This window comes from Salmo trutta, chromosome 12 (assembly GCF_901001165.1).
Source record: "Salmo trutta chromosome 12, fSalTru1.1, whole genome shotgun sequence".
NCBI lineage: Eukaryota > Metazoa > Chordata > Actinopteri > Salmoniformes > Salmonidae > Salmo > Salmo trutta.
The window spans coordinates 40317437-40342436 of record NC_042968.1 but is presented as its reverse complement, the minus strand read 5'-3'; the positions used below and the strand labels follow the sequence as shown (position 1 = coordinate 40342436).

General features: G+C 48.6%; 1 protein-coding gene across 4 annotated transcripts in view; it reads right to left on the bottom strand.

Annotated features, from left to right (window-relative positions):
* The window catches only part of LOC115203537 (probable palmitoyltransferase ZDHHC1), a 58590-nt gene that overhangs the window by 29639 nt on the left and 3951 nt on the right, over positions 1-25000 (bottom strand). For 3 of the 4 annotated variants that reach the window (XM_029768307.1, XM_029768310.1, XM_029768308.1), the window contains exons 4-7: positions 16692-16793; positions 7152-7276; positions 5790-5945; positions 905-1026 (exon numbers count right to left, since the gene is read on the bottom strand). In XM_029768307.1, the coding sequence (XP_029624167.1) occupies positions 905-1026; positions 5790-5945; positions 7152-7276; positions 16692-16793 (505 nt within the window). The remainder of the gene's footprint in view (positions 1-904; positions 1027-5789; positions 5946-7151; positions 7277-16691; positions 16794-25000) is intronic. The other variant, XM_029768311.1, reaches the window with a different exon arrangement.

Genomic DNA, 25000 nt, shown 5'->3' with positions numbered 1-25000 from the left:
AGTGAGCCTGGTCTGAGGTAGAACCGACAGTTAGTGAGTCTGGTCTGAGGTAGAACGGACAGTTAGTGACCCTGGTCTGAGGTAGAACGGACATTTAGTGACCCTGGTCTGAGGCAGAACGGACAGTTAGTGAGTCTGGTCTGAGGCAGAACGGACAGTTAGTGAGCCTGGTCTGAGGTAGAACGGACAGTTAGTGACCCTGGTCTGAGGCAGAACGGACAGTTAGTGACCCTGGTCTGAGGTAGAACGGACAGTTAGTGAGCCTGGTCTGAGGTAGAACGGACAGTTGCTAGCAGTGTGTTTGGAGGAACATGTTTTAAGATTTTGTTTCTTCATTTTGATGTGCCTCATATATCAAATTCAGTCCAGGGACGAGGATAGGCAAGAAAAAAGGATAGCTATTTTGTCCCTTGGTATCCAGAGACTGAGGACCACAAGTCAACTGAATGGTAGCCATTTTGTACCTTGGTATCTAGAGACTGAGCACCACAAGTCAACTGAAAGGTAGCCATTTTGTACCTTGGTATCTAGAGACTGAGGACCACAAGTCAACTGAACGGTAGCCATTTTGTACCTTGGTATCTAGAGACTGAGGACCACAAGTCAACTGAACGGTAGCCATTTTGTCCCTTGGTATCTAGAGACGGAGCACCACAAGTCAACTGAAAGGTAGCCATTTTGTCCCTTGGTATCCAGAGACTGAGGACCACAAGTCAACTGAAAGGTAGCCATTTTGTCCCTTGGTATCTAGAGACTGAGGACCACAAGTCAACTGAAAGGTAGCCATTTTGTCCCTTGGTATCTAGAGACTGAGGACCACAAGTCAACTGAAATGTAGGATGGAAGGAAAGAGACAATCCTCAGCGCATAAAAATGGTCCTCCCATTTCCCTGGGTCAGTGTACCTTCATGAGGTTGGTTTTAGGAGGAGCTGCTTGGTTCCCCTGTACTCCTTTACTGATGTCTCTGGGCTCCTGGCGATGCCTCTGTCTGACAATGTACTCATACGTATTCAGACGGTTCCACACTGTAAAACAGAGAGAGAGGAGGGTTAGTAATACACACACACACACACACACACCGAATCTCGTGAAATGTTACATCCAGGATCATCAACTAGATTCAGCTACAAAATGTTTTTTTATTGTGTGGACGGTTGGAGGGCCAGAACAAGGCAAATTCATTTGTAGATTACAAATTGACGCAAAAATCCCAAACAGATATTATATTTGATAAATTAAAATAAAATATCTAATGTTGATTACATTGATACACAATCACATCTCTCTGTTTATGAGTGGAATTACTTGGGAACAGATTTCCTTAAAATAAAATTATTTTGAGGTGAATTCCTAGTCTTTTTTTTGTGAAAAACGAATTATTATTTTTTTGTCTCAGAAAAAATTGACGGGCCAAATAAAAATTGTCCGCGGGCTGAATTTTCAGCCAGTTGACCATCTCTGCCTTCCATCATCAACGTTAAAGGAAGCTGCCTTGCTCTCTCTATGGACACAGTAGCAGGCTACAACACAGTGGATAGACATCCCTCTTACGCCCCCTTGTGGTACCTCTCTACATTACAGGCCTGTATTCTCAAAGCACCTGTCGGAGTGCTGATCTGGGATCAGGTTCCCCTTCTTATTTATTATTGTATAAAATACTAAACTGATCATAGATCAGCACTCCTACAATGAAAGGCTTTGCTCCCATACAGTCTAGTGGGGGACTAGAGTAACTCCCTATGGCCCCTCCCTCCCTCCCTCCCTCCCTATGGTCCCTTCCTCCCTCCCTATGGCCCCTCCCTCCCTCCCTATGGCCCCTCCCTCCCTCCCTATGGCCCCTCCCTCTTCCCCTATGGCCCCTCCCTCTGGCCCCTCCCTCTTCCCCTATGGCCCCTCCCTCCCTATGGCCCCTTCCTCCCTATGGCCCCACCCTCCCTCCCTATGGCCTCACCCTCCCTCCCTATGGCCCCTCCCTCTTCCCCTATGGCCCCTCCCTCTTCCCCTATGGCCCCTCCCTCTTCCCCTATGGCCCCTCCCTCTTCCCCTATGGCCCCTCCCTATGGCCCCTCCCTCCCTATGGCCCCTCCCTCTTCCCCTATGGCCCCTCCCTCCCTATGGCCCTCTTACAAATGTTATCAGCTACTCGACCTTATTCAGTCAGACACAGGATGCATCCCAAATGGCACCCTATCCCCTGTAGTGCCCTACCTTTGACCAGGACCCTATCCCCTGTAGTGCCCTACCTTTGACCAGGACCCTATCCCCTGTAGTGCCCTACCTTTGACCAGGACCCTATCCCCTGTAGTGCCCTACCTTTGACCAGGACCCTATCCCCTGTAGTGCCCTACCTTTGACCAGGACCCTATCCCCTGTAGTGCCCTACCTTTGACCAGGACCCTATCCCCTGTGGTGCCCTACCTTTGACCAGGACCCTATCCCCTGTAGTGCCCTACCTTTGACCAGGACCCTATCCCCTGTAGTGCCCTACCTTTGACCAGGACCCTATCCCCTGTAGTGCCCTACCTTGACCAGGACCCTATCCCCTGTAGTGCCCTACCTTTGACCAGGACCCTATCCCCTGTGGTGCCCTACCTTTGACCAGGACCCTATCCCCTGTGGTGCCCTACCTTTGACCAGGACCCTATCCCCTGTAGTGCCCTACCTTTGACCAGGACCCTATCCCCTGTAGTGCCCTACCTTGACCAGGACCCTATCCCCTGTAGTGCCCTACCTTTGACCAGGACCCTATCCCCTGTAGTGCCCTACCTTTGACCAGGACCCTATCCCCTGTAGTGCCCTACCTTTGACCAGGACCCTATCCCCTGTGGTGCCCTACCTTTGACCAGGACCCTATCCCCTGTGGTGCCCTACCTTTGACCAGGACCCTATCCCCTGTAGTGCCCTACCTTTGACCAGGACCCTATCCCCTGTAGTGGTAGCAGGTGCCTTTGAACAGCGTATGGTAGCAGGTGCCTTTGAACAGCGTATGGTAGCAGGTGCCTTTGAACAGCGTATGGTAGCAGGTGAACAGCGTATGGTAGCAGGTGAACAGCGTATGGTAGCAGGTGTCTGTGAACAGCGTATGGTAGCAGGTGAACAGCGTATGGTAGCAGGTGAACAGCGTATGGTAGCAGGTGTCTGTGAACAGCGTATGGTAGCAGGTGTCTGTGAACAGCGTATGGTAGCAGGTGAACAGCGTATGGTAGCAGGTGTCTTTGAACAGCGTATGGTAGCAGGTGTCTTTGAACAGCGTATGGTAGCAGGTGAACAGCGTATGGTAGCAGGTGTCTGTGAACAGCGTATGGTAGCAGGTGTCTGTGAACAGCGTATGGTAGCAGGTGAACAGCGTATGGTAGCAGGTGTCTGTAAACAGCGTATGGTAGCAGGTGAACAGCGTATGGTAGCAGGTGTCTGTAAACAGCGTATGGTAGCAGGTGAACAGCGTATGGTAGCAGGTGTCTGTAAACAGCGTATGGTAGCAGGTGAACGGCGTATGGTAGCAGGTGCCAGGCACAACGGTTTGAGTGTGTCAAGAACTGCAACGCTGCTGGGTTTTTCACACTCAACAGTTTCCCCGTGTGTATCAAGAATGGTCCTCCACCCAAAGGACATCCAGCCTTCTGGTGTCCAAGGTAACCAGAGCAGGCAAATCACGCACGCACACACACACACACACACACACACACACACACACACACACACACACACACACACACACACACACAGCAGAGCCTCCACCTATTTGGCCTTCTATCCTACCAAGTCCGTGCTGGGACTAACATACTGCTCTACGTGTGTGTGTGTGTGTGTGTGTGTGTGTGTGTGAGAGAGAGAGATAATACAAGCCAGTGTTGTAACATGATGTGATTATTTATTAGTGGGATGTTTTGATGTTAACAGTGAGCTGGTTGTATTCACTGGAGCTAATGCTGCTGTTGCTATGGAGCTGGTTGTATTCACTGGAGCTAATGCTGCTGTTGCTATGGAGCTGGTTGTATTCACTGGGGCTAATGCTGCTGTTGCTATGGAGCTGGTTGTATTCACTGGGGCTAATGCTGCTGTTGCTATGGAGCTGGTTGTATTCACTGGAGCTAATGCTGCTGTTGCTATGGAGCTGGTTGTATTCACTGGGGCTAATGCTGCTGTTGCTATGGAGCTGGTTGTATTCACTGGGGCTAATGCTGCTGTTGCTATGGAGCTGGTTGTATTCACTGGGGCTAATGCTGCTGTTGCTATGGAGCTGGTTGTATTCACTGGGGCTAATGCTGCTGTTGCTATGGAGCTGGTTGTATTCACTGGGGCTAATGCTGCTGTTGCTATGGAGCTGGTTGTATTCACTGGGGCTAATGCTGCTGTTGCTATGGAGCTGGTTGTATTCACTGGGGCTAATGCTGCTGTTGCTATGGAGCTGGTTGTATTCACTGGGGCTAATGCTGCTGTTGCTATGGAGCTGGTTGTATTCACTGGGGCTAATGCTGCTGTTGCTATGGAGCTGGTTGTATTCACTGGGGCTAATTCTGCTGTTGCTATGGAGCTGGTTGTATTCACTGGGGCTAATGCTGCTGTTGCTATGGAGCTGGTTGTATTCACTGGGGCTAATGCTGCTGTTGCTATGGAGCTGGTTGTATTCACTGGGGCTAATGCTGCTGTTGCTATGGAGCTGGTTGTATTCACTGGGGCTAATGCTGCTGTTGCTATGGAGCTGGTTGTATTCACTGGGGCTAATGCTGCTGTTGCTATGGAGCTGGTTGTATTCACTGGGGCTAATGCTGCTGTTGCTATGGAGCTGGTTGTATTCACTGGGGCTAATGCTGCTGTTGCTATGGAGCTGGTTGTATTCACTGGGGCTAATGCTGCTGTTGCTATGGAGCTGGTTGTATTCACTGGGGCTAATTCTGCTGTTGCTATGGAGCTGGTTGTATTCACTGGGGCTAATTCTGCTGTTGCTATGGAGCTGGTTGTATTCACTGGGGCTAATGCTGCTGTTGCTATGGAGCTGGTTGTATTCACTGGGGCTAATGCTGCTGTTGCTATGGAGCTGGTTGTATTCACTGGGGCTAATTCTGCTGTTGCTATGGAGCTGGTTGTATTCACTGGGGCTAATGCTGCTGTTGCTATGGAGCTGGTTGCATTCACTGGGGCTAATGCTGCTGTTGCTATGGAGCTGGTTGCATTCACTGGGGCTAATGCTGCTGTTGCTATGGAGCTGGTTGTATTCACTGGGGCTAATGCTGCTGTTGCTATGGAGCTGGTTGTATTCACTGGGGCTAATTCTGCTGTTGCTATGGAGCTGGTTGTATTCACTGGGGCTAATGCTGCTGTTGCTATGGAGCTGGTTGCATTCACTGGGGCTAATGCTGCTGTTGCTATGGAGCTGGTTGCATTCACTGGGGCTAATGCTGCTGTTGCTATGGAGCTGGTTGTATTCACTGGGGCTAATGCTGCTGTTGCTATGGAGATGCAGATGAGAACAGAAGTCCAGTCATTGTTAGGGATGAATATTTCACCACAGCATTGACTCTGTATAGTCCACACTAAGAGAGGTAGATATGATTTACAGACTCAGGTTGACACGCGAATGACCAAAGTGTACATTGTGAGAGATTCTGACTAAAGTATAAAGTTAGTTATATAAATGCTTAGTTGGTAGGTAAACGTTAGATATAAATGCGAGTTCTTGGACTGCCCACAGTATATATGTGGAAGCAGAGTAGATGTCTCAGCAGACAGACATACAAAGGACCAGCCAGCCAGAAACATGAAGTATAAAGCAGATTTTAAAACTCACTGAGGTAGAAGTGGAAGCAGAGTAGATGTCCTAGCAGCAGAGCAGAGAGCAGGCCCAGGGCGATGGTGATGCCAGCCAGGACAGGGATGGCTGGACCTGCTGTGGAGACCGGAGCCACGGGCAGGAAAACAAACCACACCACTGTCTCATTGTTCACTGTGAGGAGGACAAGACGGGGACATCAGAACAGACTTCAGGAGGGGACACAGAGAGCTAGCTAGTCTTGTATTGCTGAGCAGAGAGACAGACAAGACGGGGACATCAGAACAGACTTCAGGAGGGGACACAGAGAGCTAGTCTTGTATTGCTGAGCAGAGAGACAGACAAGACAGGGACATCAGAACAGACTTCAGGAGGGGACACAGAGCTAGTCTTGTATTGCTGAGCAGAGAGACAGACAAGACAGGGACATCAGAACAGACTTCAGGAGTGGACACAGAGAGCTAGTCTTGTAATGCTGAGCAGAGAGACAGACAAGACAGGGACATCAGAACAGACTTCAGGAGGGGACACATATAGTAAAATCTCTCACTCTCTAATAATAAAGCTCATAGATTGATTGATTTACCTTGGAAGTGTTAATCAGTACCAGGGTTTACCTTGGAAGTGTTTATCAGTACCAGGTTTTACCTTGGAAGTGTTTATCAGTACCAGGGTTTACCTTGAAAGTGTTTATCAGTACCAGGGTTACCTTGGAAGTGTTTATCAGTACCAGGGTTTACCTTGGAAGTGTTTATCACTGCCAGGTACCAGGGTTTACCTTGGAAGTGTTTATCAGTACCAGGGTTTACCTTGAAAGTGTTTCAGTACCAGGTTTTACCTTGGAAGTGTTTATCAGTACCAGGGTTTACCTTGAAAGTGTTTATCAGTACCAGGGTTTACCTTGAAAGTGTTTATCAGTATCAGGGTTTACCTTGGAAGTGTTTATCAGTACCAGGGTTTACCTTGGAAGTGTTTATCACTGCCAGGTACCAGGGTTTACCTTGGAAGTGTTTATCAGTACCAGGGTTTACCTTGGAAGTGTTTATCAGTACCAGGGTTTACCTTGGAAGTGTTTATCACTGCAAGTTACCAGGTTTTACCTTGAAAGTGTTTATCAGTACCAGGGTTTACCTTGGAAGTGTTTATCAGTACCAGGGTTACCTTGGAAGTGTTTATCAGTACCAGGGTTACCTTGAAAGTGTTTATCAGTACCAGGGTTTACCTTGGAAGTGTTTATCAGTACCAGGGTTACCTTGGAAGTGTTTATCAGTACCAGGGTTACCTTGGAAGTGTTTATCAGTATCAGGGTTTACCTTGGAAGTGTTTCAGTACCAGGGTTTACCTTGGAAGTGTTTATCACTGCCAGGTACCAGGGTTTACCTTGGAAGTGTTTATCACTGCGCAGCTTTGAGGGATCCAAGAAGAACTCGATGAAGATGTAACTGGCGATGACCCCCACCAGGAAAACACCCAGCAGAGCAGAGATCACACTGTTCAGGAAGAGCCTGGGGTAGAGAGAGAGGATAGGGTACATGAACACAGAGATACCACTGTTCAGGAAGAGCCTGGGGTAGAGAGAGAGGATAGGGTACATGAACACAGAGATACCACTGTTCAGGAAGAGCCTGGGGTAGAGAGAGGGGATAGGGTACATGAACACAGAGATACCACTGTTCAGGAAGAGCCTGGGGTAGAGAGAGAGAGGATAGGGTACATGAACACAGAGATACCACTGTTCAGGAAGAGCCTGGGGTAGAGAGAGAGGATAGGGTACATGAACACAGAGATACAACTGTTCAGGAAGAGCCTGGGGTAGAGAGAGAGGATAGGGTACATGAACACAGAGATACCACTGTTCAGGAAGAGCCTGGGTAGAGAGAGAGGATAGGGTACATGAACACAGAGATACCACTGTTCAGGAAGAGCCTGGGGTAGAGAGAGAGAGGATAGGGTACATGAACACAGAGATACCACTGTTCAGGAAGAGCCTGGGGTAGAGAGAGAGGATAGGGTACATGAACACAGAGATACCACTGTTCAGGAAGAGCCTGGGGTAGAGAGAGAGGATAGGGTACATGAACACAGAGATACCACTGTTCAGGAAGAGCCTGGGTAGAGAGAGAGGATAGGGTACATGAACACAGAGATACCACTGTTCAGGAAGAGCCTGGGGTAGAGAGAGAGAGGATAGGGTACATGAACACAGAGATACCACTGTTCAGGAAGAGCCTGGGGTAGAGAGAGAGGATAGGGTACATGAACACAGAGATACCACTGTTCAGGAAGAGCCTGGGGTAGAGAGAGAGAGAGGATAGGGTACATGAACACAGAGATACCACTGTTCAGGAAGAGCCTGGGGTAGAGAGAGAGAGAGGATAGGGTACATGAACACAGAGATACCACTGTTCAGGAAGAGCCTGGGGTAGAGAGAGAGAGGATAGGGTACATGAACACAGAGATAACACTGTTCAGGAAGAGCTTGGGGTAGAGAGAGAGGATAGGGTACATGAACACAGAGATACCACTGTTCAGGAAGAGCCTGGGGTAGAGAGAGAGGATAGGGTACATGAACACAGAGATACCACTGTTCAGGAAGAGCCTGGAGTAGAGAGAGAGGATAGGGTACATGAACACAGAGATACCACTGTTCAGGAAGAGCCTGGAGTAGAGAGAGAGGATAGGGTACATGAACACAGAGATACCACTGTTCAGGAAGAGCCTGGGGTAGAGAGAGAGAGAGGATAGGGTACATGAACACAGAGATACCACTGTTCAGGAAGAGCCTGGGGTAGAGAGAGAGAGAGGATAGGGTACATGAACACAGAGATACCACTGTTCAGGAAGAGCCTGGGGTAGAGAGAGGGGATAGGGTACATGAACACAGAGATACCACTGTTCAGGAAGAGCCTGGGGTAGAGGGAGAGAGAGGATAGGGTACATGAACACAGAGATACCACTGTTCAGGAAGAGCCTGGGGTAGAGAGGGGATAGGGTACATGAACACAGAGATACCACTGTTCAGGAAGAGCCTGGGGTAGAGAGAGGATAGGGTACATGAACACAGAGATACCACTGTTCAGGAAGAGCCTGGGGTAGAGAGAGGGGATAGGGTACATGAACACAGAGATACCACTGTTCAGGAAGAGCCTGGGGTAGAGAGAGGGGATAGGGTACATGAACACAGAGATACCACTGTTCAGGAAGAGCCTGGGGTAGAGAGAGGGGATAGGGTACATGAACACAGAGATACCACTGTTCAGGAAGAGCCTGGGGTAGAGAGAGAGAGGATAGGGTACATGAACACAGAGATACCACTGTTCAGGAAGAGCCTGGGGTAGAGAGAGAGGATAGGGTACATGAACACAGAGATACCACTGTTCAGGAAGAGCCTGGGGTAGAGAGAGAGGATAGGGTACATGAACACAGAGATACCACTGTTCAGGAAGAGCCTGGGGTAGAGAGAGAGAGGATAGGGTACATGAACACAGAGATACCACTGTTCAGGAAGAGCCTGGGGTAGAGAGAGAGAGGATAGGGTACATGAACACAGAGATACCACTGTTCAGGAAGAGCCTGCGGTAGAGAGAGAGAGGATAGGGTACATGAACACAGAGATACCACTGTTCAGGAAGAGCCTGGGGTAGAGAGAGAGAGGATAGGGTACATGAACACAGAGATACCACTGTTCAGGAAGAGCCTGGGGTAGAGAGAGAGGTTAGGGTACATGAACACAGAGATACCACTGTTCAGGAAGAGCCTGGGGTAGAGAGAGGGGATAGGGTACATGAACACAGAGATACCACTGTTCAGGAAGAGCCTGGGGTAGAGAGAGAGGATAGGGTACATGAACACAGAGATACCACTGTTCAGGAAGAGCCTGGGGTAGAGAGAGAGGATAGGGTACATAACACAGAGATACCACTGTTCAGGAAGAGCCTGGGGTAGAGAGAGAGGATAGGGTACATGAACACAGAGATACCACTGTTCAGGAAGAGCCTGGGGTAGAGAGAGAGGATAGGGTACATGAACACAGAGATACCACTGTTCAGGAAGAGCGTGGGTAGAGAGAGAGAGGATAGGGTACATGAACACAGAGATACCACTGTTCAGGAAGAGCCTGGGGTAGAGAGAGAGGATAGGGTACATGAACACTGAGATACCACTGTTCAGGAAGAGCCTGGGGTAGAGAGAGAGGATAGGGTACATGAACACAGAGATACCACTGTTCAGGAAGAGCCTGGGTAGAGAGAGAGGATAGGGTACATGAACACAGAGATACCACTGTTCAGGAAGAGCCTGGGGTAGAGAGAGAGAGGATAGGGTACATGAACACAGAGATACCACTGTTCAGGAAGAGCCTGGGGTAGAGAGAGAGAGGATAGGGTACATGAACACAGAGATACCACTGTTCAGGAAGAACCTGGGTAGAGAGAGAGGATAGGGTACATGAACACAGAGATACCACTGTTCAGGAAGAGCCTGGGGTAGAGAGAGAGGATAGGGTACATGAACACAGAGATACCACTGTTCAGGAAGAGCCTGGGGTAGAGAGAGAGGATAGGGTACATGAACACAGAGATACCACTGTTCAGGAAGAGCCTGGGGTAGAGAGAGAGGATAGGGTACATGAACACAGAGATACCACTGTTCAGGAAGAGCCTGCGGTAGAGAGAGAGGATAGGGTACATGAACACAGAGATAACACTGTTCAGGAAGAGCCTGGGGTAGAGAGAGAGAGGATAGGGTACATGAACACAGAGATACCACTGTTCAGGAAGAGCCTGGGGTAGAGAGAGAGGATAGGGTACATGAACACAGAGATACCACTGTTCAGGAAGAGCCTGGGGTAGAGAGAGAGAGAGGATAGGGTACATGAACACAGAGATACCACTGTTCAGGAAGAGCCTGGGGTAGAGAGAGAGGATAGGGTACATGAACACAGAGATACCACTGTTCAGGAAGAGCCTGGGGTAGAGAGAGAGGATAGGGTACATGAACACAGAGATACCACTGTTCAGGAAGAGCCTGGGGTAGAGAGAGAGGATAGGGTACATGAACACAGAGATACCACTGTTCAGGAAGAGCCTGAGGTAGAGAGAGAGGATAGGGTACATGAACACAGAGATACCACTGTTCAGGAAGAGCCTGGGGTAGAGAGAGAGAGAGGATAGGGTACATGAACACAGAGATACCACTGTTCAGGAAGAGCCTGGGGTAGAGAGAGAGGATAGGGTACATGAACACAGAGAGGGAATGATGGGAGGTTAGGATATGATATATTGTCTATACCAGCTATAGTAGTGAGGGGTGAAAAAGGCAACAATAAAGATTTGAGCATATTCAGGCACTATGGCTAGTTACATACTTTGAAGTGAACACTATGGCTAGTTACATACTTTGAAGTGAACACTACGGCTAGTTACATACTTTGAAGTGAACACTACGGCTAGTTACATACTTTGAAGTGAACACTACGGCTAGTTACATACTTTGAAGTGAACACTACGGCTAGTTACATACTTTGAAGTGAACACTACGGCTAGTTACATACTTTGAAGTGAACACTACGGCTAGTTACATACTTTGAAGTGAACACTACGGCTAGTTACATACTTGAAGTGAACACTACGGCTAGTTACATACTTTGAAGTGAACACTACGGCTAGTTACATACTTTGAAGTGAACACTACGGCTAGTTACATACTTTGAAGTGAACACTACGGCTAGTTACATACTTTGAAGTGAACACTACGGCTAGTGACATACTTTGAAGTGAACAAGGGAAGCTTTTCCCAGACAAACAACCAGTCCTAGTAGTGTGGTAGTTGAAGGTCATGAGAGACGAGAACTTCAGAGTGACAGTCTATCAACGGACAAGATACCTTCATTACAGACAAACACAGTGTTGTTAAGATGCTGTGAAACACGAGCAGTACTCTGTGTTACGGCCTAAAGTCACCAAGGAGAGCATTCTGACCTTCAGGCCTAAGGTCACCAAGGAGAGCATTCTGACCTTCAGGCCTAAGGTCACCAAGGAGAGCATTCTGACCTTCAGGCCTAAAGTCACCAAGGAGAGCATTCTGACCTTCAGGCCTAAGGTCACCAAGGAGAGCATTCTGACCTTCAGGCCTAAGGTCACCAAGGAGAGCATTCTGACCTTCAGGCCTAAGGTCACCAAGGAGAGCATTCTGACCTTCAGGCCTAAAGTCACCAAGGAGAGCATTCTGACCTTCAGGCCTAAGGTCACCAAGGAGAGCATTCTGACCTTCAGGCCTAAGGTCACCAAGGAGAGCATTCTGACCTTCAGGCCTAAAGTCACCAAGGAGAGCATTCTGACCTTCAGGCCTAAGGTCACCAAGGAGAGCATTCTGACCTTCAGGCCTAAGGTCACCAAGGAGAGCATTCTGACCTTCAGGCCTAAGGTCACCAAGGAGAGCATTCTGACCTTCAGGCCTAAAGTCACCAAGGAGAGCATTCTGACCTTCAGGCCTAAGGTCACCAAGGAGAGCATTCTGACCTTCAGGCCTAAAGTCACCAAGGAGAGCATTCTGACCTTCAGGCCTAAAGTCACCAAGGAGAGCATTCTGACCTTCAGGCCTAAAGTCACCAAGGAGAGCATTCTGACCTTCAGGCCTAAAGTCACCAAGGAGAGCATTCTGACCTTCAGGTCTAAAGTCAAAAAGGAGAGCATTCTGACCTTCAGGCTTAAAGTCACCAAGGAGAGCATTCTGACCTTCAGGCCTAAAGTCACCAAGGAGAGCATTCTGACCTTCAGGCCTAAAGTCACCAAGGAGAGCATTCTGACCTTCAGGCCTAAAGTCACCAAGGAGAGCATTCTGACCTTCAGGCCTAAAGTCACCAAGGAGAGCATTCTGACCTTCAGGTCTAAAGTCAAAAAGGAGAGCATTCTGACCTTCAGGTCTAAAGTCACCAAGGAGAGCATTCTGACCTTCAGGCCTAAAGTCAAAAAGGAGAGCATTCTAACCTAAATACAACTTTGGTCAATCAGCTAAACCTGCCCAATGCTAAAACGCCCAAAGCCTTAAGCAAACTCACGGCTGACCTAGTTCCTTGTTCCAGAGTTCTAGTGTTGAATATTCATGACTGGCATCAGGACTAAAAGCCTTGAACTAAAGCCCATGCTGGCAGGGTTTCCCAACGCACAGTAAAGACGTCTGTTTCATAATATAATATATGCCATTTAGCAGACTGTTTTATCCAAAGAGATGTAATACTGCGCGTGTGAATACCCTGAGAATACTTGATGTTGTCTGTGTCCCAAGCTGAGGCTGAGCAGCACATGACTACATTATGAGTAAACAGCCACTGGTCTAGGGACTAACTCTGGTGTGATGCTGATTGGTAAACACAGAGGAACTGGTCTAGGACTAACTCTGGTGTGATGCTGATTGGTAAACACAGAGGAGCTGGTCTAGGACTAACTCTGGTGTGATGCTGACTGGTAAACACAGAGGAGCTGGTTCAGGACTAACTCTGGTGTGATGCTGACTGGTAAACACAGAGGAGCTGGTCTAGGACTAACTCTGGTGTGATGCTGACTGGTAAACACAGAGGAGCTGGTCTAGGACTAACTCTGGTGTGATGCTGACTGGTAAACACAGAGGAGCTGGTCTAGGACTAACTCTGGTGTGATGCTGACTGGTAAACACAGAGGAGCTGGTCTAGGGGCTAACTCTGGTGTGATGCTGACTGGTAAACACAGAGGAGCTGGTCTAGGACTAACTCTGGTGTGATGCTGACTGGTAAACACAGAGGAGCTGGTCTAGGACTAACTCTGGTGTGATGCTGACTGGTAAACACAGAGGAGCTGGTCTAGGACTAACTCTGGTGTGATGCTGACTGGTAAACACAGAGGAGCTGGTCTAGGACTAACTCTGGTGTGATGCTGACTGGTAAACACAGAGGAGCTGGTCTAGGGGCTAACTCTGGTGTGATGCTGACTGGTAAACACAGAGGAGCTGGTCTAGGACTAACTCTGGTGTGATGCTGACTGGTAAACACAGAGGAGCTGGTCTAGGACTAACTCTGGTGTGATGCTGACTGGTAAACACAGAGGAGCTGGTCTAGGACTAACTCTGGTGTGATGCTGATTGGTAAACACAGAGGAGCTGGTCTAGGACTAACTCTGGTGTGATGCTGACTGGTAAACACAGAGGAGCTGGTCTAGGGGCTAACTCTGGTGTGATGCTGACTGGTAAACACAGAGGAGCTGATCTAGGGGCTAACTCTGGTGTGATGCTGACTGGTAAACACAGAGGAGCTGGTCTAGGACTAACTCTGGTGTGATGCTGACTGGTAAACACAGAGGAGCTGGTCTAGGGGCTAACTCTGGTGTGATGCTGACTGGTAAACACAGAGGAGCTGGTCTAGGACTAACTCTGGTGTGATGCTGACTGGTAAACACAGAGGAGCTGGTCTAGGACTAACTCTGGTGTGATGCTGACTGGTAAACACAGAGGAGCTGGTCTAGGACTAACTCTGGTGTGATGCTGACTGGTAAACACAGAGGAGCTGGTCTAGGACTAACTCTGGTGTGATGCTGACTGGTAAACACAGAGGAGCTGGTCTAGGGGGCTAACTCTGGTGTGATGCTGACTGGTAAACACAGAGGAGCTGGTCTAGGACTAACTCTGGTGTGATGCTGACTGGTAAACACAGAGGAGCTGGTCTAGGACTAACTCTGGTGTGATGCTAACTGGTAAACACAGAGGAGCTGGTCTAGGACTAACTCTGGTGTGATGCTGACTGGTAAACACAGAGGAGCTGGTCTAGGACTAACTCTGGTGTGATTCTGATTGGTAAACACAGAGGAGCTGGTCTAGGACTAACTCTGGTGTGATGCTGACTGGTAAACAGAGAGGAGCTGGTCTAGGACTAACTCTGGTGTGATGCTGACTGGTAAACACAGAGGAGCTGGTCTAGGGGCTAACTCTGGTGTGATGCTGACTGGTAAACACAGAGGAGCTGGTCTAGGACTAACTCTGGTGTGATGCTGATTGGTAAACACAGAGGAGCTGGTCTAGGACTAACTCTGGTGTGATGCTGACTGGTAAACACAGAGGAGCTGGTCTAGGACTAACACTGGTGTGATGCTGACTGGTAAACACAGAGGAGCTGGTCTAGGGGCTAACTCTGGTGGGATGCTGACTGGTAAACACAGAGGAGCTGGTCTAGGACTAACTCTGGTGTGATGCTGACTGGTAAACACAGAGGAGCTGGTCTAGGACTATCTCTGGTGTAATGCTGACTGGTAAACACAGAGGAGCTGGTCTAGGACTAACTCTGGTGTGATGCAGACTGGGTAACACAGAGGAGCTGGTCTAGGACTAACTCTGGTGTGATGCTGACTGGTAAACACAGAGGAGCTGGTCTAGGGGCTAACTCTGGTGTGATGCTGACTGGTAAACACAGAGGAGCTGGTCTAGGGACTAACTCTGGTGTGATGCTGACTGGTAAACACAGAGGAGCTGGTCTAGGACTAACTCTGGTGTGATGCTGACTGGTAAACACAGAGGAGCTGGTCTAGGACTAACTCTGGTGTGATGCTGACTGGTAAACACAGAGGAGCTGGTCCAGGACTAACTCTGGTGTGATGCTGACTGGTAAACACAGAGGAGCTGGTCTAGGACTAACTCTGGTGTGATGCTGACTGGTAAACACAGAGGAGCTGGTCTAGGACTAACTCTGGTGTGATGCTGACTGGTAAACACAGAGGAGGTGGTCTAGGGGCAACTCTGATGTGATGCTGACTGGTAAACACAGAGGAGCTGGTCTAGGGACTAACTCTGGTGTGATGCTGACTGGTAAACACAGAGGAGCTGGTCTAGGACTAACTCTGGTGTGATGCTGACTGGTAAACACAGAGGAGCTGGTCTAGGACTAACTCTGGTGTGATGCTGACTGGTAAACACAGAGGAGCTGGTTCAGGACTAACTCTGGTGTGATGCTGACTGGTAAACACAGAGGAGCTGGTCTAGGACTAACTCTGGTGTGATGCTGACTGGTAAACACAGAGGAGCTGGTCTAGGACTAACTCTGGTGTGATGCTGACTGGTAAACACAGAGGAGCTGGTCTAGGACTAACTCTGGTGTGATGCTGACTGGTAAACACAGAGGAGCTGGTCAAGGACTAACTCTGGTGTGATGCTGACTGGTAAACACAGAGGAGGTGGTCTAGGGGCAACTCTGATGTGATGCTGACTGGTAAACACAGAGGAGCTGGTCCAGGACTAACTCTGGTGTGATGCTGACTGGTAAACACAGAGGAGCTGGGTCTAGGACTAACTATGGTGTGATGCTGACTGGTAAACACAGAGGAGCTGGTCTAGGACACACTCTGGTGTGATGCTGACTGGTAAACACAGACGAGCTGGTCTAGGGCTAACTCTGGTGTGATGCTGACTGGTAAACACAGAGGAGCTGGTCTAGGGGCTAACTCTGGTGTGATGCTGACTGGTAAACACAGAGGAGCTGGTCTAGGACTAACTCTGGTGTGATGCTGACTGGTAAACAGAGGAGCTGGTCTAGGACTAACTCTGGTGTGATGCTGACTGGTAAACAGAGGAGCTGGTCTAGGACTAACTCTGGTGTGATGCTGACTGGGTAAACACAGAGGAGCTGGTCTAGGACTAACTCTGGTGTGATGCTGACTGGTAAACACAGAGGAGCTGGTCTAGGACTAACTCTGGTGTGATGCTGACTGGTAAACACAGAGGAGCTGGTCTGTTTTGCTTTATTAAGGGTGTCAATAATTTCAGACCCCGCTCTATACAACCTATACTGTGGTGAGATAGAGATGGAGAAAGAGATAGAGAGATTATATATATATATATATATATATATATATATATATATATATATATATATATATATATAAGAACAAAAAGATAGATACTGACCAGTAATTCCTGCTCCCCACACAGTTGTTGAGCCACCTGCAGTGATGGTCAAAGCTAGCAACACACTTGTTACAGGCACTGCAGTGTTTGGATTTGGGGCCCCTGCAACACACCACACACGTCTCAGTAGAGGATAGAAACACATATTCATACGCAATGTGACTGGCCCTGAGCATTACAGACCCCCAGGGCAGAGGTCACCATATGAGCAGGTAGTTATGGGCCGCTAGACTTATGGCTGTTTCTCCTGTCTCATGACAGATGAAACATTATGTTGACCTGCTGCCTGGCCAGGCTGAGGTATGATCAAATATAGATGTAAACAGAGACCATCCCTGGTCATCCCTACTGCCTCTGATCTGGAGGACTCACTAAACAGAGAACATCCCTGGTCATCCCTACTGCCTCTGATCTGGAGGACTCACTAAACAGATAACATCCCTGGTCATCCCTACTGCCTCTGATCCGGAGGACTCACTAAACAGAGAACATCCCTGGTCATCCCTACTGCCTCTGATCTGGAGGACTCACTAAACAGAGAACATCCCTGGTCGTCCCTACTGCCTCTGATCTGGAGGACTCGCTAAACAGAGAACATCCCTGGTCATCCCTACTGCCTCTGATCTGGAGGACTCACTAAACAGAGAACATCCCTGGTCATCCACACTGCCTCTGATCTGGAGGACTCACTAAACAGAGAACATCCCTGGTCATCCCTACTGGCTCTGATCTGGAGGACTCGCTAAACAGAGAACATCCCTGGTCATCCCCACTGCCTCTGATCTGGAGGACTCACTAAACAGAGAACATCCCTGGTCATCCCTACTGCCTCTGATCTGGAGGACTCACTAAACAGAGAACATCCCTGGTCATCACTACTGCCTCTGATCTGGTGGACTCACTAAACAGAGAACATCCCTGGTCATCCCTACTGCCTCTGATTTGGAGGACTCGCTAAACAGAGAACATCCCTGGTCATCCCTACTGCCTCTGATCTGGAGGACTCACTAAACAGAGAACATCCCTGGTCATCCCTACTGCCTCTGATCTGGAGGACTCACTAAACAGAGAACATCCCTGGTCATCCCTACTGCCTCTGATCTGGAGGACTCACTAAACAGAGAACATCCCTGGTCATCCCTACTGCCTCTGATCTGGAGGACTCACTAAACAGAGAACATCCCTGGTCATCCCTACTGCCTCTGATCTGGAGGACTCACTAAACAGAGAACATCCCTGGTCATCTCTACTGCCTCTGATCTGGAGGACTCACTAAACAGAGAACATCCCTGGTCATCCCTACTGCCTCTGATCTGGAGGACTCACTAAACAAAGAACATCCGTGGTCATCCCTACTGCCTCTGATCTGGAGGACTCACTAAACAGAGAACATCCCTGGTCATTCCTACTGCCTCTGATCTGGAGGACTCACTAAACAGAGAACATCCCTGGACTCACTAAACAGAGAACATCCCTGGTCATCCCTACTGCCTCTGATCTGGAGGACTCACTAAACAAAGAACATCCGTGGTCATCCCTACTGCCTCTGATCTGGAGGACTCACTAAACAGAGAACATCCCTGGTCATCCCTACTGCCTCTGATCTGGAGGACTCACTAAACAGAGAACATCCCTGGTCATCCCTACTGCCTCTGATCTGGAGGACTCACTAAACAGAGAACATCCCTGGTCATCCCTACTGCCTCTGATCTGGAGGACTCGCTAAACAGAGAACATCCCTGGTCATCCCTACTGCCTCTGATCTGGAGGACTCACTAAACAGATTACATCCCTGGTCATCCCTACTGCCTCTGATTTGGAGGACTCGCTAAACAGAGAACATCCCTGGTCATCCCTACTGCCTCTGATCTGGAGGACTCACTAAACAGAGAACATCCCTGGTCATCCCTACTGCCTCTGATTTGGAGGACTCACTAAACAGAGAACATCCCTGGACTCACTAAACAGAGAACATCCCTGCTCATCCCTACTGCCTCTGATCTGGAGGACTCACTAAACAGAGAACATCCCTGGTCATCCCTACTGCCTCTGATCTGGAGGACTCACTAAACAGAGAACATCCCTGGTCATCCCTACTGCCTCTGATCTGGAGGATTCACTAAACAGAGAACATCCCTGGTCATCCCAACTGCCTCTGATCTGGAGGACTCACTAAACAGAGAACATCCCTGGTCATCCCTACTGCCTCTGATCTGGAGGACTCACTAAACAGAGAACATCCCTGGTCATCCCTATTGCCTCTGATCTGGAGGACTCACTAAACAGAGAACATCTATGGTCATCACTACTGCCTCTGATCTGGAGGACTCACTAAACAGAGAACATCCCTGGTCATCCTCAGTCCCTACTGAGCAGCCTGAGGTATAATTAAATATAGATGTGTGTGAGACAGGAGAGGTGACTGCTGGGTGAGAGGCTCTGACTCTCTCTCATCCCCAGACATGTCCCCTCTTCTAGTCTGCTGCCCTCAATCCTCTCCACCCTCCAGTCCTGTCTTTCTCTCAGCCACCCACACAGCCCTGTCCAGTCCTGTCTTACTCTCAGACCTGTCCAGTCCTGTCTTCCTGTCAGACCTGTCCAGACCTGTCTTCCTCTCAGCCACCCACACAGACCTGTCCAGTCCTGTCTTCCTCTCAGACCTGTCCAGACCTGTCTTCCTGTCAGCCACCCACACAGACCTGTCCAGTCGTCTCCTCCATTTTGCTAGTATAAACAGTGCCATCAGAAAGTATTCAGACCCCTTGATTTTTTTTTACACAGTTTGTTACGTTAAAGCCTTATTCTAAAATTGATTGTAAAGGTACACACCTGTCTATATAAGGTCCCACAGTTGACAGTGCATGTCAGAGCAAAAACCAAGCCATGAGGTCGAAGGAATTGTCCTTAGAGCTCCGAGACAGGATTGTGTCGAGGCACAGATCTGGGGAAGGGTACCATTAAATGTCTGCGGCATTGACGGTCCCCAAGAACCCGATGGTCACTCTGACAGAGCTCTAGAGTTCCTCTGTGGAGATGGGAGAACCTTCCAGAAGGACAACCATCTCTGCTGCACGCCACCAATCAGGCCTTTATGGTAGAGTGGCCAGACGGAAGCCACTCCTCAGTAAAAGGCAAATGACAGCCCTCTTGGAGTTTACCAAAAGGCACCTGAAGACTCTCTGACCATGAGAAACAAGATTCTCTGGTCTGATGAAACCAAGATTGAACTCTTTGGCCTGAATACCAAGCGTCACGTCTGGGGGAAACCTGGCACCTCCCTACGGTGAAGCATGGCGGTGGCAGCATCATGCTGTGGGGATGTTTTTCAGCGGCAGGGACTGGGAGACTAGTCAGGATCGATACAAAGATGATCAGAGGAATTTACAGAGAGATCCTTGATGAAAACCTGCTCCAGAGCGCTCAGAACTATGTAATACATTTTAGAAAAAACTGTAACGTAACAAAATGTGGAAAAAGTCAAGAAGTCTGAATACTTTCATAAGCTTCTTATTGCACTGTTTTCAACAGCAACCTCCTAGCCTCCTCCTTCCCCTTCATCAACCCTCCTCTGTTCATCTGCTGCCCCCCCCCGACTATCTGTTAGTCCTCCTGTTCTGTCCTCCCGTCTCCCTTCTACCCAGCAACAACCCTCCTCTGTTCATCTGCTGCTGCCCCCCCCGACTATCTGTTAATCCTCCTGTTCTGTCCTCCCGTCTCCCTTCTACCCAGCAACAACCCTCCTCTGTTCATCTGCTGCTGCCCCCCCCCGACTATCTGTTAATCCTCCTGCTCTGTCGTCTCCCTTCTACCAAGTAACAACCCTCCTCTGTTCATCTGCTGCTGCCCCCCCCCGACTATCTGTTAATCCTCCTGCTCTGTCGTCTCCCTTCTACCCAGTAACAACCCTCCTCTGTTCATCTGCTGCTGCCCCCCCCGACTATCTGTTAATCCTCCTGCTCTGTCGTCTCCCTTCTACCCAGTAACAACCCTCCTCTGTTCATCTGCTGCTGCCCCCCCCGACTATCTGTTAGTCCTCCTGTTCTGTCGTCTCCCTTCTACCCAGTAACAACCCTCCTCTGTTCATCTGCTGCCCCCCCCCCCGACTATCTGTTAATCCTCCTGCTCTGTCGTCTCCCTTCTACCCAGTAACAACCCTCCTCTGTTCATCTGCTGCTGCCCCCCCCGACTATCTGTTAGTCCTCCTGTTCTGTCGTCTCCCTTCTACCCAGCAACAACCCTCCTCAGTCAGCTCCTCAGCCCGTCAGGGGGGGTCTCACAGCCCCCACTCTACTGACCCCATTAATGTACAGCCAGACTACCCTACTGGTCTAACTACTGATCTCAGATCAGTCTCTAAGTACTTCTCTACTGCTGGGACCTGTCTCTTTGCTAACTGACTGGTCTAACTACTGACCTCAGATCAGTCTCTAAGTGTCTCTCTACTCTGACATGCTACACAGTAGGTCACTATGTTCTGTAGCTCCAGAATGAGAGAGAGAGACAGAGAGACAGGGACAGAGAGAGAGAGAGAGAGAGACAGACAGACAGAGAGAAACAGAGACAGAGAGAGAAACAGAGACAGAGAGACAGGGAGACAGAGAGAGAAAGAGAGAGAGAAAGACAGACAGACAGACAGAAACAGATAGAGAGTGAGAGAGTGAGAGAGACAGAGAGAGAGTGAGAGAGACAGAGAGAGAGTGAGAGAGACAGAGAGAGAGACAGAGAGAGAGACAGAGAGAGAGACAGAGAGAGAGAGAGAGACAGAGAGAGAGAGAGAGAGAGAGAGAGAGACAGAGACAGAGACAGAGGGAGACAGACAGACAGGGAGACAGAGAGAGAGAGAGAGAGTGAGACAGAGAGAGAGAGAGAGAGAGAGAGAGTGAGAGAGAGAGACAGAGAGAGAGTGAGACAGAGAGACAGAGAGAGAGAGAGAGAGAGAGAGAGAGAGACAGAGAGTGAGACAGAGAGACAGAGAGAGAGAGAAAGAGACAGAGAGAAGAGAGAGAGAGAGAGACAGAGAGAGAGAGAGAACAGAGAGAGACAGAGAGAGAGACAGAGAGAGAGAGAGAGAGACAGAGAGAGAGAGAGAGAGAGAGAACAGAGACAGAGACAGAGGGAGACGACAGACAGGGAGACAGAGAGAGAGAGAGAGAGTGAGACAGAGAGAGAGAGAGAGAGAGAGAGAGAGAGTGAGAGAGAGAACAGAGAGAGAGTGGACAGAGAGAGAGAGGAGAGAGAGAGAGAGAGACAGAGAGTGAGACAGAGAGAGAGAGAGAGAGTGAGAGAGACAGAGAGAGAGAGAGAGAGAGTGAGAGAGACAGAGAGAGAGAAAAAAGGAGATATTTGGGACAACAATAGCAGCAAATGCAGATCTATGAAGGTTTGTAACAAGCCCCTCAACACTCTGCCAGACAGAGCTCAATACTCAATACATTACAACAGCCCCTCAACACTCTGCCAGACAGAACTCAATACTAAATACATTACAAACAGGCCCTCAACACTCTGCCAGACAGAGCTCAATACTCCAATGACATTACAACAGGACCCGTCACAACACTCTGCCAGACAGAGCTCAATACTCAATACATTACAACAGGCCCTCAACACTCTGCCAGACAGAACTCAATACTAAATGCATTACAACAGGCCCCTCAACACTCTGCCAGACAGAGCTCAATACTCAATACATTACAACAGCCCCTCAACACTCTGCCAGACAGAGCTCAATACTCAATACATTACAACAGGCCCTCAACACTCTGCCAGACAGAACTCAATACTAAATACATTACAACAGGCCCTCAACACTCTGCCAGACAGAGCTCAATACTCAATACATTACAACAGGCCCTCAACACTCTGCCAGACAGAACTCAATACTAAATGCATTACAACAGGCCCTCAACACTCTGCCAGACAGAACTCAATACTAAATGCATTACAACAGGCCCTCAACACTCTGCCAGACAGAGCTCAATACTAAATACATTACAACAGGCCCTCAACACTCTGCCAGACAGAACTCAATACTAAATACATTACAACAGGCCCCTCAACACTCTGCCAGACAGAACTCAATACTAAATACATTACAACAGGCCCTCAACACTCTGCCAGACAGAACTCAATACTAAATACATTACAACAGGCCCTCAACACTCTGCCAGACAGAACTCAATACTAAATACATTACAACAGGCCCCTCAACACTCTGCCAGACAGAACTCAATACTAAATACATTACAACAGGCCCTCAACACTCTGCCAGACAGAACTCAATACTAAATACATTACAACAGGCCCTCAACACTCTGCCAGACAGAACTCAATACTAAATACATTACAACAGGCCCCTCAACACTCCGCCAGACAGAACTCAATACATTACAACAGGCCCTCAACACTCTGCCAGACAGAACTCAATACATTACAACAGGCCCTCAACACTCTGCCAGACAGAACTCAATACTAAATACATTATAGGAGACAGTCACTACAAACCATCACACATTATAGGGGGTCCAGTCACTACAAACCATCACACATTATAGGAGCCCCAGTCACTACAAACCATCACACATTATAGGAGCCCCAGTCACTACAAACCATCACACATTATAGGAGCCCCAGTCACTCAACATCACATTATAGGAGCACCAGTCAACACATTATAGGAGCCCCAGTCACTACAAACCATCACACATTATAGGGGCCCCAGTCACTACAAACCATCACACATTATAGGAGACAGTCACTACAAACCATCACACATTATAGGGGCCCCAGTCACTACAAACCATCACACATTATAGAGGCCCCAGTCACTAAAAACCATCACACATTATAGGAGACAGTCACTACAAACCATCACACATTATAGGAGCCCCAGTCACTACAAACCATCACACATTATAGGAGACAGTCACTACAAACCATCACTCATTATAGGAGACAGTCACTACAAACCATCACACATTATAGAGGCCCCAGTCACTACAAACCATCACACATTATAGAGGCCCCAGTCACTACAAACCATCACACATTATAGGAGCCCCAGTCACTACAAACCATCACACATTATAGGAGACAGTCACTACAAACCATCACACATTATAGGAGCCCCAGTCACTACAAACCATCACACATTATAGGAGCTCCAGTCACTACAAACCATCACACATTATAGGAGCTCCAGTCACTACAAACCATCACACATTATAGGAGCTCCAGTCACTACAAACCATCCCACATTATAGGAGCCCCAGTCACTACAAACCATCACACATTATAGGAGCCCCAGTCACTACAAACCATCACACATTATAGGAGACAGTCACTACAAACCATCACACATTATAGGAGCTCCAGTCACTACAAACCATCACACATTATAGGGGCCCCAGTCACTACAAACCATCATACATTATAGGGGCCCCAGTCACTACAAACCATCACACAATATAGGAGCCTCAGTCACTACAAACCATCACACAATATAGGAGTCCCAGTCACTACAAACCATCACACATTATAGAGGCCCCAGTCACTACAAACCATCACACATTATAGGAGCCCCAGTCACTACAAACCATCACACATTATAGGAGCCTCAGTCACTACAAACCATCACACATTATAGGAGCCCCAGTCACTACAAACCATCACACATTATAGGGGCCCCAGTCACTACAAACCATCACACATTATAGGAGACAGTCACTACAAACCATCACACATTATAGGGGCCCCAGTCACTACAAACCATCACACATTATAGGAGACAGTCACTACAAACCATCACACAATATAGGAGCCCCAGTCACTACAAACCATCACACATTATAGGAGCCCCAGTCACTACAAACCATCACACATTATAGGAGCCCCAGTCACTACAAACCATCACACATTATAGGAGCCCCAGTCACTACAAACCATCACACATTATAGGAGCCCCAGTCACTACAAACCATCACACATTATAGGAGCCCCAGTCACTACAAACCATCACACATTATAGGAGCCCCAGTCACTACAAACCATCACACATTATAGGAGCTCCAGTCACTACAAACCATCACACATTATAGGGGCCCCAGTCACTACAAACCATCACACATTATAGGAGCTCCAGTCACTACAAACCATCACACATTATAGGAGCCCCAGTCACTACAAACCATCACACATTATAGGAGACAGTCACTACAAACCATCACACATTATAGGAGACAGTCACTACAAACCATCACACATTATAGGAGCTCCAGTCACTACAAACCATCACACATTATAGGGGCCCC